We start from the raw sequence: 13,782 nt of genomic DNA, 5'->3' as shown, positions 1-13,782 counted from the left end.
TTTCTCTTGTTCTGCCCTTGGTTCTCCTGCTGCTTTATCTGGCTTGTAGTTTTCCCACTTGTTTCTGTATTTTCTTCATTAGTGTTCAGATCACAGGAAAAATATGCTACAGATCATTAAATTCCTGCCTAAATTTGGGGAAACAGATATGGCTTTCCCTCTGAAGAGTGGCACATCTGGGACCCTTTCACCCAATGTGAATTCAAAGCCTATGGGTGTCATCAAAGACTGGAACTTTGTTGTGATTTCTTTTTTTATTGTGGATGAGGCATTTGATTCTGTGTGTCCATGGTTTAATGCTGCTTGGGAACTCCAATCTACTTATGCCCTAATAGTTCTCAGATTTTTTGGATTATTTGATTGCTTTCATCCGAGCCTAAAGCTTCTCTGTTCCCTGTATTAATTACTCTTATAAACCCTTGATTAGCTCATTAGCAGTTCATCAGGTGGGCTCTTCCCCCAGCCAGTTCCTGAAGGAGGGAAGCAGTGTGGTGGGTGCACACTGGCCATCATCAGGCACATGGCAGATGTGGTCAGGAGGAATCCCTTTTACTGCTGCTTTTGAAATGGTAAAACTTTGGAGTAATAGATTGATGAAATACTGAAAACTTCAATAAAATTGGAGGTGAAAAATTAAGTAATTTAATTATATAAAGAAAGGTCAAATATAGGAAAAAATGTATTATATGAATGCAGAATTCCTTGAAGAAAAAAACCCAAACAACTAAGACTAGTGACTGTATTAGTAGATGATAGTGGAAATGAGAAGAGCAGAGATGCCATACTTCAGCATTTGATTTTTCCTCTCTAAATACAGTTGCAACCTCTGTGAAAGTTCATGCATAGATGCAGTTGTCTTGGTATGTAGCTGCTTCCCATTTCATTCAGAAAGAATATGTGACACTTGCAAAATTGTGCATTCATGCAAGTGAGCTTGGGAGACTCTCCCCAGGCTTAAGAAGGAATTGAGCAGCAGCAATGAGGGGAGAGGGGAACAACAAGCCAAAACCTTAACTTGGGCAGCAAGTGTAGGAAGAAGGAAAAGAAACAGCACAAAAGACAAGCTGGCAAAAGGCCATTGAATAGATCATCTGCTGTGCTGTGGCTGCCCAAGCATGGCAAGCGCTGCTGGGTTCTTGCAGGGCACCCTGTCTCTGAGTGTGAGGCTGTGGGCTCCCCTCTGGCTGAGCTCTTGTTTCTGCTCACAGTGGCAGCCAGGCGTGTGTGAGAGCCGGGCACAGCCCCCAGCACAGCCTTTCCCTTGGTGCACAGTGCCTCGTGTGGATTCTTTTGAGGACTGAGGAAAAGCTCCTTGCAATCGCACGGGTAAGAACTCAGGAGTTTTACCCCGATCTGCCGGTTTTACTCCCGTGGTTTTAAATTAAGGGGTGCCCTTGTTAAACAGCCAGCTCTGCTCATGCATGTGTGAGTCCCAAGATCTCCATCTTGACCGAGTTTCATTGCAGAGCCCAGGTGTGAAGACCCAGGATTGTCTGCTGCCAAAGGGAGGCTGCCCTGTCCTTGTTCCTTAGCAAGGAAATGCTGGAACATCTGCAAATCTCTCTTCATTCCACTGTATATTCAGAGAGCTGCAATCTGCTCTGCTCAAAAGCCCATTTATCTGGAGGAAAGGGACACCATGGGTGAAACCCACTTCCTTATTGAAGGGGTTTTTTTACAGCCCCTTTGCCTCAGCTGTGCAGGATATTGAGGCTGCTACATTTGTTTGCGTGTGGACCCCTCACAATCCTCTTCAGCCTGTCAGATTGACACTGCTGATGTTAGAGCAAAGATTATTTCCAGAGCTCAGCACAAGAAAATGTGCAGCTGGTGCCCACCCAGCAGCTCTCCACAGAGAATCCTGCCTTATGATCCCACAGGTGACCCCAGCCCTGCAGCTGCAGCATCTCTTCCTTTTCTCAGCAAAGCTCCCCCTTTGAAGAACTCTGTTGAGACATGTGGAATACAAATGAAGCAAGGAAGATGTGCTGTAGCTACAGGGAGTTCCAGAGGAAACCACGTTATTTGGAAACCTCAGTGGGGCTTCTTTTATTCAGCTAAAGCTGAAATGCAACAGCAGGAGTTACCACACTCAGCTCTCTTTCTTTCCATTTCCACCAGCCCCTGGGGTGCAGAGGAGGGGAAATTCCATGGCAAACTGCTGAATCATCCCAGGGAAAGTACTCTAAATTGCAGGGATTTTCCTCAAGAAGTACTCCCTGAAGGAGAACACAAAGGTAGTCACAAGCATGGGAGTAGAAGTGCCAGCTGGTGACAATATGCTTAAAGCCTACTGGTTTCAGTATCTTTATGGGCTGTTTTTAATCATTACACTGGGGAAGACCATGTGCTCTTAAGCTTCTTTTTTAGCATTTGTTTCAATGAAGGAGGTGACTTTACCCAGGGAAGTGCCACTGAGATTATCCTAGAGCAAGTCACTGAGTCATTGACAAGCCTTTAAAGATGCTGACTAACACTGATGGGAAATTGAACTCTTTTTTTAGCTCCCTCTAATGTAATAGCTGAAGAATGTTTTTGCTTAACCATGGGCTTTCTGTTTTCCTGATATACCATGTGCTGAGCAGGCTCACCTCAATCTGGCAGTGGTTATGAGCTTTTATGCCATGCTGCCCTGAGTTTTCATGCCACCTTGGATCCTGAAGCATCACAGCTCTATGTGGTGCTGAGTTGTACAGAAAGAACAGAGCTGGAAGTACTGGACAGTGTAGCACAGCATTGCTCCAGCTTGCTTCAAACCTGCCAGCTTGGGAACAGCTCCAGATTCAAGCTAATGAGCTTAAGTGGACATAAGCTGGCTCCATATGGAAAAATTATGGATGTCTCTTCAGCTCAGTGGCACAGCTTATGAAACCTGCTTTATCCCTCTATTTCTGCTTCTAGGTTAATTCAGCCCTTCATTATGCTAATACACAGGAAGTTGTTATTGAGCAAATATCTTACTGTTATCTCTTAACTATTGTCATATATTATTGTGACTAAATCACATGGTGTGTTATTTGCCACTTCAATGGATGACTAAATTTTTCAGAATGAGAAGATCCTGCCCGGAATAAGCCATGGCCTACTTTGCTTATCAGTACCTGGCTTATCATTGAGTTTGGCAGCCTGATACCTGTGCAAACCAAAAGTTCTTTAAACAGAAATGAGTGGTGAGAACTGAGAGCATATCTGAAAGTGCTGAGAGCCCAGATACCACGTGGAGTTCAAAACCACTTCAAAACTCCAACATGGGGAACTTGTTCAGCTTTGCATGCAGGCAGTATTCCCCTTAGTCTGGGTTGAGGGAGCTTTGTGCCTTTGAGGTTATGGAGTTGGTGAACTGGAAATGCTGATGCCACCGATTGGGTTGCCAGTCTGTCACTTCTGCCCTTGCTGTACTGGGGGGTTTGACAAAAGTGCAAGGCAGACCTTCCATCATGATGCCAGGGCTCATTCTCATACTCACACTGACTTGCAAAGGATCACTTGGGTCTGTATCTTCTCTCCACCACCCCTTTATTTTTTCAAATGGATAAAAAGAGGGACTGAGAATTCATGTTCTGCAGTCAGAACAGGTGTACTGACCATCCACAGATCTGAAGCCTTGCAACATTTTGATCAGACAGGAAGAAACAAGAAGTAAACTGGGCCTGTTTATTCCAGTAGAAGTTTTGGTCCTTTCCACATTGGAGTTTTGGTGCCTGATGTGCTGGTATCAATACGGGCTACAGACAAGCTGTTTCTAATTCAGACACATCATCTGATCCAAAACAACTAAGTGCTGTCCTCAACAAGTTATTAATTGCTTTCCAGTTCCTCACTAAGCCATGCTTTGTCCCACTGTGGGGGGCAGGCTTGAAGTGTTTGTGCAGCTCTGCTGGGATGTGCTATCTCAGCACATAGTGTTCACACATTTGCTCACAGTCAGGTGATGGCTCTTGTGAGGAATGAAATTTTTCTGGGTTGTTTACAACTGCTTATTTGTCTTTGATTAACACTTTTCAGTGAATGTGGGAGAGCAGTTGTTTTGAATATACTTTTGATGAAATTCTTCAGCTGACAGCCACAAATTTCCTAATTCATCAGCCAGAAAAGAACAAACACCAAAATGGGAGATCAGACTTTACATTCCTTGGAGGAAGATTCAGTAATGAAAGAATAAATAAGCAAACCAGACTTTTGAGTTTAAAGCTTCTATAAAGGTCACATCATGTTTTAAGCAACAAGCCCTTTCTCTGCAGTGCTAGTTTTGTGCTAGTTTTTGTTTTTTCAAACTAGCATAAGCCAGCCAAGTCTTGGGAAATTTCCCATCGTGCAGCCTCATGGGGCCCATCTCACCATGACAGTAGCTCTAAACACTAACCCAGCTCCTCTTTGCACTCACCCTGGCTCAAGCAAGGGAATGGTTTTAATTAATGCTGGCTGGTTTCTGCTGGTTGGAGAGAGGAAGGGTGGAAAATCTCGGCTGCAGTAGCTGGCAGCATGGAGATGTGTCTAAGCATTGTTTTGCTGTGTGGGCGCCTTCATTTGAGCTAAGCTAACTAGGGAAGACTGTAGATAACCCAAGCTGACACTGGGATGAAAGAAAGCTGCAAATCATTTAAACTCAAACAAACAATGTAGAACAAAACAGAACAATGTTATTAGGTCAGCTGGAAAGTAGCCAGGCTTTGGGCTAAATGAGACAGTCAAAAAGATGGAGGTAGAAATTCATCTAGTCCAAATGGATAATGAAAGGCTCATTATGAATGCCATTGTGTCTTAACTGTATTTTTAAATTTTCTTTTATCATTTAGAAGGAAGTAGGGAAAGCACTGAAAGAAGCCTTTGATATTGGGAAACCACCTCGTGCAGATGCTGCAGTCATTGAGGTAAATGGTGGGGAACTGAAAATCTCCCTTTGGGGCAGCCCTGTTTGTGCACACAAGTATGTGGAGATTTGGCAAGACTCAGTTTTGCATGTCTCAGTCTAAGCTCAATGTGTTAAAAGCCTGCAAGCTGGCTGCCATACTTAAGCTATGCCTGTTTGCTCCCAAACCTGTTTTTGTCCTGGGCATACATAAAGAAAGAAAGAAAAAAATCCCGTACTAAGCTGCATTTTCATGCATGCTCCTGGATCTTTATGTAACCATTTGGAAAGTTGTGGTGTGTGTTACCCAGTCTGCTCTGTGTGAGCTCTGCAGAGCACTTTTACAAAAGCAGGGAGAGCTGCTGAGCTGTGGCAGGGCAGTGTCTGGCAGTGCAAACTGCAGGCAGGCTCTCCCTGCTCGTCCCTGCTCATCCCTGCTGCCCTGGAGGGTCAGACAGTGTGGGGGTTCTGCAGAGCCCAGCACAGCTCCAAGGGCACTGCAGGAGCACACCCTGCTGACTTGGGAGCAGCACGTACTGTGGGCAGAGGGTGCTTGGATCAAGACCTGCAGAAGGATTAAAATAAATCCTGGGCTCAAGTGAGGCTGGAGATCAGGGGTAGGCTGTGGGCTGTCATGACTGTATCTTTCTTCTCTGCCTTCCACCACCCCAATGGCAGTCTCATTTCAGGTCATGAGGGAGGGAAGTAGCTCCATGGTCCTTTGGGATGGCAGACAACCTCAGGCATTGGAAGCATTGCAGATCAACAGCAGCTGGTTTTCTGTGTGAGGACAAACTCTGAGAGAGCCAGGCAAACTCTGGCTTTTCTGGCTCATCTCAGACCCAGGCACCAAATGCAGAGCTCACAACAGGGACTGTTTTCTCCTTGCCTTGCCCTGCACCTGCTGAAGCAATGGAATATACCCAGTGATATGCCCAGTGGTGTATCTGTGCTAGGGTGACTTTTAGATACCAAGATGGTTTTTTTCCCTGCTCCTGGCTCACAGTGGAAAGTTTTCTAACAGGAACTAGGACAAAGCATGGTTTGAATCCCATAGTCCTCATATCTGTAACATCTGGCCATGCTTCAGCATGAGTGGATTCACTCTGTTGTGTATGCAACTGACAGGTTTGAATGCTCTGGGGTGGGTGATGGATTAATAGGAAAGCCTTATGAAATTACCACCTCCTCAATTTTCTCAGGCTGACACTTAAACTTCAGATGGAAAATGAACAAGGTGTCATGGAAACTCATCAGCTGTGGTTTTCTGACACTTTGGGGTGGCGTATTTTATCCTGTCCCTTTGGGTGAGCTTTTGCATCTGTTATGAGCAGTGGAAAAACCCATTCATGATGTGAGTCACCCTTTGTCTCTGGCTGACGAGCACTGTGAGGGCACAGCATATGGGTCCATCTGTCTCCTTTTATCCATCTGGCTCTCCTCCCCTAGCAAGCTTTTGTTTCCACAGAGCAACTAATGGGCAGCATTAAGTTGCCACCTGCTCAAGCCTGCCCGATATGGGGTGAATTTTGAGCTGTCTGGCACAGCCCACCTCCTGCAGACACCTGGGCTCGGTGGGGCAGGACATGTGCTGTAGGGTTTGACACACAGAGAGGTGTCAGGTGTGAGTGGTGGTGGTTGGAAGGTGCCACTTGCCCTCTTTGGGCATCCATAGAGACCCTGACAGAAGGGCTGTGCACACAGGTCTGCATAACCTTCCTTTCAGTGGCTGCACCCAAATTCATCTGTGAGGGTGAGTCAGGTAGAAGCACAGGTGCTCCTGCAGATGGCAGGTCTGTGTATGAGCTGATCTGTCAGGCTGGATGTGGCCAGCAGAGAAGCAGGGATAAGCTTTTACCCTAGCACAGGCCTGCTGACCACAAACAATGGTAGCAAAGGTGTAGGTCAGGCATTTCAATCAGGCTGATGAAAAATACATTTATTTCCACAAGGTCTCTGAAAACTGAGCAGAAGTTGGTGCTTAGAGGGCAGAGGGATTTGCTGCAGGGTGAGCAGTGGGATGTATTCCTGTTCACTGCATAGGGCACAAATGGCTTTGGCCATTCTCTTCTCACACATTGAAATCCACAGATACTAACAGAGAAGACAGAGGCTGCCAGGCGAGTCAGCGAGAGCCTGAGCGAGAAGGTGGAAGCTGAGTGCCTGGAGGAGTGCCTGAGGTTCCTGGAGAGGTAGGAAGGATGTTGTTTTCCTCTTTGGTAATGTTCTTAATGCTCAGAAGTAAGAAATCCTGGTGAAGCAGCTGGTAATGCTGTGTTCACCTGGATCTTGATGGCTGTTTCTCATCAAGCTGTTATTGGACAGACAGCACTTCACTGCTGTTTGTGTGCTTAGTATTTGTTGTTGGGCTAAAGCTGAGGGAACAAAGTGCATCTGGAGTAGCTGGGACAGGATAAAGCCTTGGGGGGAGTTCTGGAGAGGCTCAGATTTTAAACACACCTGGGAAAAGGGGCAGCCACTGTCCAGTGCCCAGGCCTGGCCCTTCCTGCCCTGGCTGTGCATCCCAGGCACAGTGCTTTCTGCTGGCTCTGTGGGAGGGTGGGGAGCTCTGCCCTGTCCTGGTTCTCATGGGAGAATGAATGTCTTCTCATCTGGCCTCTCATCACTTCCTCTGACTCTCTTTATCTGTTTTTTGTTCTTGGGTATTTCTCTCCCCATATATCCCCCACAGCAGAAAATGTCAGGACTACTTGGTAGTATTTGGTAGTATTGTACTTGGTAGTATTTTGGATGGAGATTTGATTTAAGATCATTGGCCCTCCACATGACGAGAGGAAAGAAATCCCTATAAAATGGAGTTGTGCAGAAGCCCTTTGTGAGACTGAGACTGACAAAGCAGTTCAGAGACCTTGTGGGTTGTTAATTCACACTGAGACACTGCTCTGCAGCTTTATCAGCTAAGCCTGAGTTACTTCCCAGAAGGAAGTGTAGCAAATCAACCTCCTGCCTCCTGGTCCCTGGCAGAGGTCCCCAGGCAGCTCAAGGGCTCTCCCTGCTGTTCCTGTGTTTTTCTTCCTCAGCAGCTGGGCAGGACAGAGACTATCTTTGTCATGCTGTAAATCCCACCTGGGGAATTGAAACAGTGAGATAAAAAGACAAATAATCACTGAATATTTCTTCAGTTTGCTATTGCTGTTAGATGTGTTATGGAGCACACCAGATTAAAGGTATTTTTCCTGTTTTAATTTAGCTATGAAGATGAAATAAGAAGCTTTCTCCAGCTTGATGATGGCCCGCAGATCTGCAGCAGCTTACAAATCCTGGAGAACTGCTGCATTCTCAGGTTAGAAAACAGAGCCTCATGACATGAGGAGCAAAATGAGTTTTCTGCTGGTCTGATCTCCTTCTGACTCTGGTAGAGGCCAACTTCGCCTCCAGCTGGATATGGTCATCCAACCCTGTGCACACCAGCCTTTAAGCGTGGGGGAAGCCAGCTGCTGTCAGCAAGACCCTTCCAGAGCTGCCCTGGCAGATGGGGGCTGTGACCAGGGCCACAGGGCTGTACTGCCACTTTTTGCCAGCTCCCAGGCCTGCAGGTGCAGGGGCTGTAGCCATCTCCCCCTTCCTGCCCTGAGCAGGAGGCAGGCAGCAGTGCTATGTGTGGGGACACTGTCTCAGCTAACCCCTCCCTGGCTTGTGATGTTGCTCCTTTCCCTGGCCTGATCATCCTCCAGCAGGAAAGCCTCATGAAGGTTATGATGAGATGTGTGTGCTAGTGCTCTTGGGAGGTGGAATCTTAAATGCTCTGCTGAATGAAACCCCATGGAATATGCCAGGCTCTCCCTGGGGTTGCTAGGAAGGAGGGAAGCAATAAAGCACAGAAGGGTGGAGGAGGATGTTTGCACCTACGAGCTAATTTCAGAAGCATTTGCAGCAACGAAGAAAACAAGGTTGCTTCTCTTCTTCCTGTGTAAAGTTATCCAGGGATCTCTGGAGTCAGCAAAATGCCAAAATCCAACATATACACAGTGATTACTTGACATCAGAACCTTGTGTTGAGCCTAGGTAGCTGCTTTGTTGGTTGTATTTGCATGTTGCTGATGTTGGATCCTAGACTGAATACTTATGAGTCTCTTTTATGTAATCCTTTACAGCTTTGCTGAGAATGAAGTTGCACACTGAGCCTTTCCAGAATGTAAAATGTCTAGTTTCAAGCTGGTGATAATTTTAACCAGGATTTGCTGACTGGAAGACTATTCTGATGGAAGACAATTGTTTGTCTTGTATTTGTAGGTTGTCAAAGGCACATAGGAGGCTCACCCAGACTCTGTTTGTTGAGTCTGCTTCATGCTTACTCATTTTTGAGAATACTAGAACTTTTTTACTGATCTGATCTCACTAGTGATGGGTACAAGTGGAAAGTGCACGGGGCTTTCATGCCCTTGTGGCAGTGGGCACAAATGTGGGTCACTGAGCTAGTTTTGGACCTCAGCATGTGTCCATTCAATTACCCAGGCAGCTGTGTGGGTACAATAGAAAGAGTTTTGATCTGAGAGAATAGCATGACTTGATCTGATCAATACTTTCCATATTTATTTTTTTTAACAGAACTGTCTGGCGTAAGTTAACATACATTTGTAGTGTCAGCACTGAGCAGAATGTTAAGGTAAATGGATTCCTACACAGGATGGAAGATGACATTATGGAGCATTTTCTGCAGACCACCACTTCTAAAGTCAAGGTATGGAAGGCCCATTTAAATCTCACTATTTGCAGACCATACAGATGGCATGCACTTCCCTCTCATGTCCTGATTTGGAAAAGCTGAAACCATAGTTTGGCCTTCAAGCCTAGCACTCTCCACTGCCTTGGCAGAATCTGTATATGGACAGCTTCACCTTTTCCAGTTTTGGGACCCCAGTTTCACTCTTTGTAGTGTTTGCTGAAGTGCTGCCCAGGCTCCAAAAGTTGAATTTCACCTGGTACCTCCTCATTCCCAGCAGCTGAGCATCTTCCCAGGACAGTGATACCTCACATAACCCAGGGCTGTGCTGGGGAGTCAGGATGAAGAGAAGGCTGACCAGAACTGTGTCCCTCCCTTGAGATAAGGTCCACTCCCTTCACACTTCCTCATATCTTCCTATTGGCCCAGACACCCTTCATCCTTGTGTCTGGAAAACAGAATTCAAGGCTCCTAACAGTGTGTGATACTATTAATTTCCCTGGGAATCTCCCTTGGACATCTTCAGCCTCATTGCTCAGGCTCCCTTGGGCAAGCTGGAGGCAGAAAAAGGAAAATGACAAGAGAACCTCTGGCTGCACTGTGCAGTTTTGGTCTCCAGAGCTTATTGCCAGCCTGTCCCATGGGCCTACATGGGAACTGGGGGTGGCTCTGACAGAGCACAGGCAACCCTGGGGGGGAACAGGAGGCCTAGGGCTCAGGTTTTATTCTTCTAGGTTTGGGCTTGAGAAATTAGTACATCCTTCCTGAGTTGGAATTATTTTTCTTTCATGTTTTGATTTTCTTTGAAATGAAGGCACAGGATACTGCAGTTTGTGGAGAAGTCTGTTTCTAAGAGCAAAAAGAGCAAAGGCATAATAATCTGTGTCTGTTGTTTGTGTGGTGTCCCTACATGTGCACCCTTTGACCCTGTCTGTATCTTTTCTTCAGGGAACACTGAATGCCTACTTCAAAAAGTTTGACAGTGATTTTGGCCACATCCTTGAATCCTTAAAGCAAAGCTTTTTGACCTTTAGGAAGAAAAAAACAGCTATATATGAGGTAAGAAATAAGTAAGAAAGTGAGAACAAGATGTTATTCAGGAAATCATCTGACAAGAAAGATGGAGAGGGATTTTTTTCAAGGGCATGTAGTGACAGGACAAGGGGTAATGGATTCAAACTAAAAGACAGTAGGTTTAGATTAGATTTTTGAAGGCAGTTCTTTGGTGTGAGAGTGGTGAGATGCTGGGAGAAGTTGCCCAGAGAAGCTGTGGATGCCCCATCTCTTGAAGTGTTCAAGACCATGTTGGATGGGGTACTGAGCAATCTGTTCTGGTGGAAAGTGTTCCTGCCCATGGCAGGGGAGTTTGAACTAGATGATCTTTAAAGTCTCTTCCAATCCAAACCATTCTATTCCATGAAGCCACTAAAACTAGAAATTGAACCTTTGGATGGCACAGGATTAGAATGTTAATCCAAACTGCAGTATTCTCTGTTGTCAAATGGGATTTAAATGTCTAGTGATCTCAGTCTAGTACCTCTATCCACCAGGGTTGGGTAGTGACAGCTGGGACCTTTCTGAATTTCAGCAGAGAAAACAACAAGTGAAGAAATGTGGAAACTGAATGTGTCTCTAAAATACAAAGGGGAATGTTGAACTCCCTCCTCTCCTACCATTATATGGTACCAATACCATTATATTGGAAATCTCAGCTTCTAACGTGCTTCAACCTTATTTTTAAGGATTATTGATCCCTTTGATGTAGAGTGGACACAGAAGAGTAAAAAAGTCCAGATTCTTAAAGGGCATAGTGTCTCATTCAGAATATTGGCAAACAACCTTACAAAGTACCCACATTTTTTCACCTTTACAGTAGCCTAAACAACTTGTCTAGGATCTTACAGCACCCTTGAGTTTATCTCTTCAGCAAAGAGGTTGGAACCTGGGGAGCCCTCTTTGATGCAGGCTGGATTTACCTCTGCTACATGTGCCACATGTTCTCCTAAGCACGGGACTCCCAGGTCTGCAGTCTGTCAGTGATGATTTTAATTAACATTTTGCAATTTGGAAAAAGGTAATGGAAGAGAAAAAAGTAGGATTTATTCTGTTGTTGTTCAAAGCCTGTCACCGGGCATTATGTCATATTAGTGCTGGGGCAAGCAGCAGTTCAGTGGTGAAATGCTGTGGCAGAGCTCTCTGTCTCTTGCTTTGTCTGTTTTGGACATAGCTAGGGATTTCCTGTACCTTTGGACTGCAGCCTAACCCTGCTCTGATTTCAATTGCTAACAAAATGTAGTTTCTGTTCAGCAACCCACCCCCTGTTAGAAACACTTACTGTCCCTGTTGAGCACTGCACAGCCTCTGCACTGGGGTTCTCAGCAGATAGTGGGAGCTAAGAGGGAGCTGCCCAGGTACAACTGTGTGCCCAAGGGCCCTGTGGCAAGTGTGGATGCTTGAGGGAGGCTGCATCTGGCTTTGTCTGTAGCCCAAGATCTCCCCAGGTGATATATTTGTTAGCTAAGCAAATGTCACTGCAGCTCTGGAGTGTGAGTGACCTCTGGCTCACCTAACTGGTCCCATTGCTTTTGATTTGATATCTCCTCTTATCATCAAGGTTTATGTCATCCACATGCAGCTTAGAGGTAGTCCAAGTGTTAGATCAAACATTTTAAATTAAACTTAAACAAAGAAATTGGACAGCCATCTGCATGGGCAGCATATCTGCTGTCTGCCCTGGTATAGGTGTGGTCTGAACCTTGATCAGTGCAGGGAAGTTAATCTGGGTATCTTTGCTCTGCAACAGGCCCTGGTCGAGGCTGTCAATGCCATCATCATTACAGAATATATGCAGGCCCTCCTGACCACTCCCAGGAAACCATCTGCTATGCAGAGGAGGAGGATTGTCAACAAAATAGAAGAAGATCATCGGATGATGCAAACCATCTTTAAAGAGTGCTTAGTAAGTCTTTGATATGGTTACAGCTTTATGCTCTGTCATCAAGAACAATACCAGCAGAGGAAAAGCTCTGAAAGCTACAGAAAAGCTAAAGAGTTTTTACCACAGGGGTATCAAGCTTCACCAAAATGACAGTCAGATGTGCTGACAGCCCTTCTGATCTGTCAGAAGCTGTTAGTTCATGGTTTTGAAATGTGTGACTGGAGGAGGCAAGTTTTGCACAGTTGCCACTGACACAAGAACGAGGTGTGCTCCTCTGAGCTGGTGAGAGCTCCAAAGCTGCCAGCTCCCCCATCAGACCTCAGGTACATGGCAGGGGTGGCACTGCTTTCCCCTGAGCCTCTGGAGTGATGAAGCAAACAGGCTGCTCCACAGCTCCACCTGCTCCGGATTGCCCTGTAAGGCTGCTCCTCCCCGGGTGCATTGCTCCCCCTCTGTCCAGCCTCCTCCCTCCCCACAGCCCCTTCCAGCCCCTCAGAGCTGGGGTGAGGGCTGCCTGAGCCATTTCCCTGTGCTCTGGCGTTTCCTCATGACAAAACTGTGCTGATGCTGTTGTGCTTGCTGACGGCTGTGGGGAGGAACGAGTCTTCCTGCAGGGGTGAACACCTCACACCATCAGGAGGTGAAGGCATGTTGCTGAAGGCTGGGTGGAAGAGCCACACCTCTGAAGAAAACTTGTGCGGGAGTGCTGGCTCTGATTCGCAGAATCAATTTCCGAAGTTTTAAAAAGCCTGAACTCATAATATGGTGTAATTGGCAGTGCTGCACACAGCAGCTTCAGATGGCACCAGGCTGTCACATAATTGCCCAAGGGCAAGGGCTGTCCTGGCAGCAGTGTCCCCTCCTTCAGCTGGTCCAGTTGGAGAGTCACTGCCGTGCAATGTCCCTGACATGGCTCATTAGCAGATGCAGGCTGAGAGTGGTGCTTCATAAGGGGCTGGACTGAGCAGCACAGCAGTGCTTGCAAAGTCAATCTGGTAACAGGACTCAGATGTGACAGCATATAAACTCCCTTGGCTACGCTGGTTTTAATAATTTCACAAATGCTGAGTCATTCTCACAACTTGCCTATTTAAATGGTAGGCACTGAAATTCTATTTTCTCACAGATGAGTCTCTTGCAAGACATATGTCAGCAATTCTTACCTTGTCCAATGAATAAAATGAAATAAAAACCGTCATCTGTAGGCCTCTTTAAAGTCCTCTCAGACCCATTATAATTAATGCATTAGTTTCATGGTGGAAAGCTGGAAGTTGTCAATGCTTTTAGCTGAAGACCCACCTCTCTTGGTGT

General features: G+C 46.1%; 1 protein-coding gene across 1 annotated transcript in view; it reads left to right on the top strand.

Annotated features, from left to right (window-relative positions):
• LOC306803461 (tumor necrosis factor alpha-induced protein 2-like) overlaps positions 1 to 13,782 on the top strand; it is a 38,238-nt gene that overhangs the window by 16,975 nt on the left and 7,481 nt on the right. Inside the window, exons 5-11 of the mRNA XM_079308904.1 lie at positions 1,209 to 1,326; positions 4,797 to 4,871; positions 6,941 to 7,041; positions 8,061 to 8,153; positions 9,419 to 9,551; positions 10,482 to 10,592; positions 12,337 to 12,492. Coding sequence (XP_079165030.1) covers positions 1,209 to 1,326; positions 4,797 to 4,871; positions 6,941 to 7,041; positions 8,061 to 8,153; positions 9,419 to 9,551; positions 10,482 to 10,592; positions 12,337 to 12,492 — 787 coding nt within the window. The remainder of the gene's footprint in view (positions 1 to 1,208; positions 1,327 to 4,796; positions 4,872 to 6,940; positions 7,042 to 8,060; positions 8,154 to 9,418; positions 9,552 to 10,481; positions 10,593 to 12,336; positions 12,493 to 13,782) is intronic.

Source organism: Erithacus rubecula (genome assembly GCF_903797595.1).
Source record: "Erithacus rubecula genome assembly, chromosome: 6".
Taxonomy (NCBI): domain Eukaryota; kingdom Metazoa; phylum Chordata; class Aves; order Passeriformes; family Muscicapidae; genus Erithacus; species Erithacus rubecula.
Note: the sequence above shows the minus strand (reverse complement) of the source record. Positions and strands in the feature narration are given on the sequence as shown.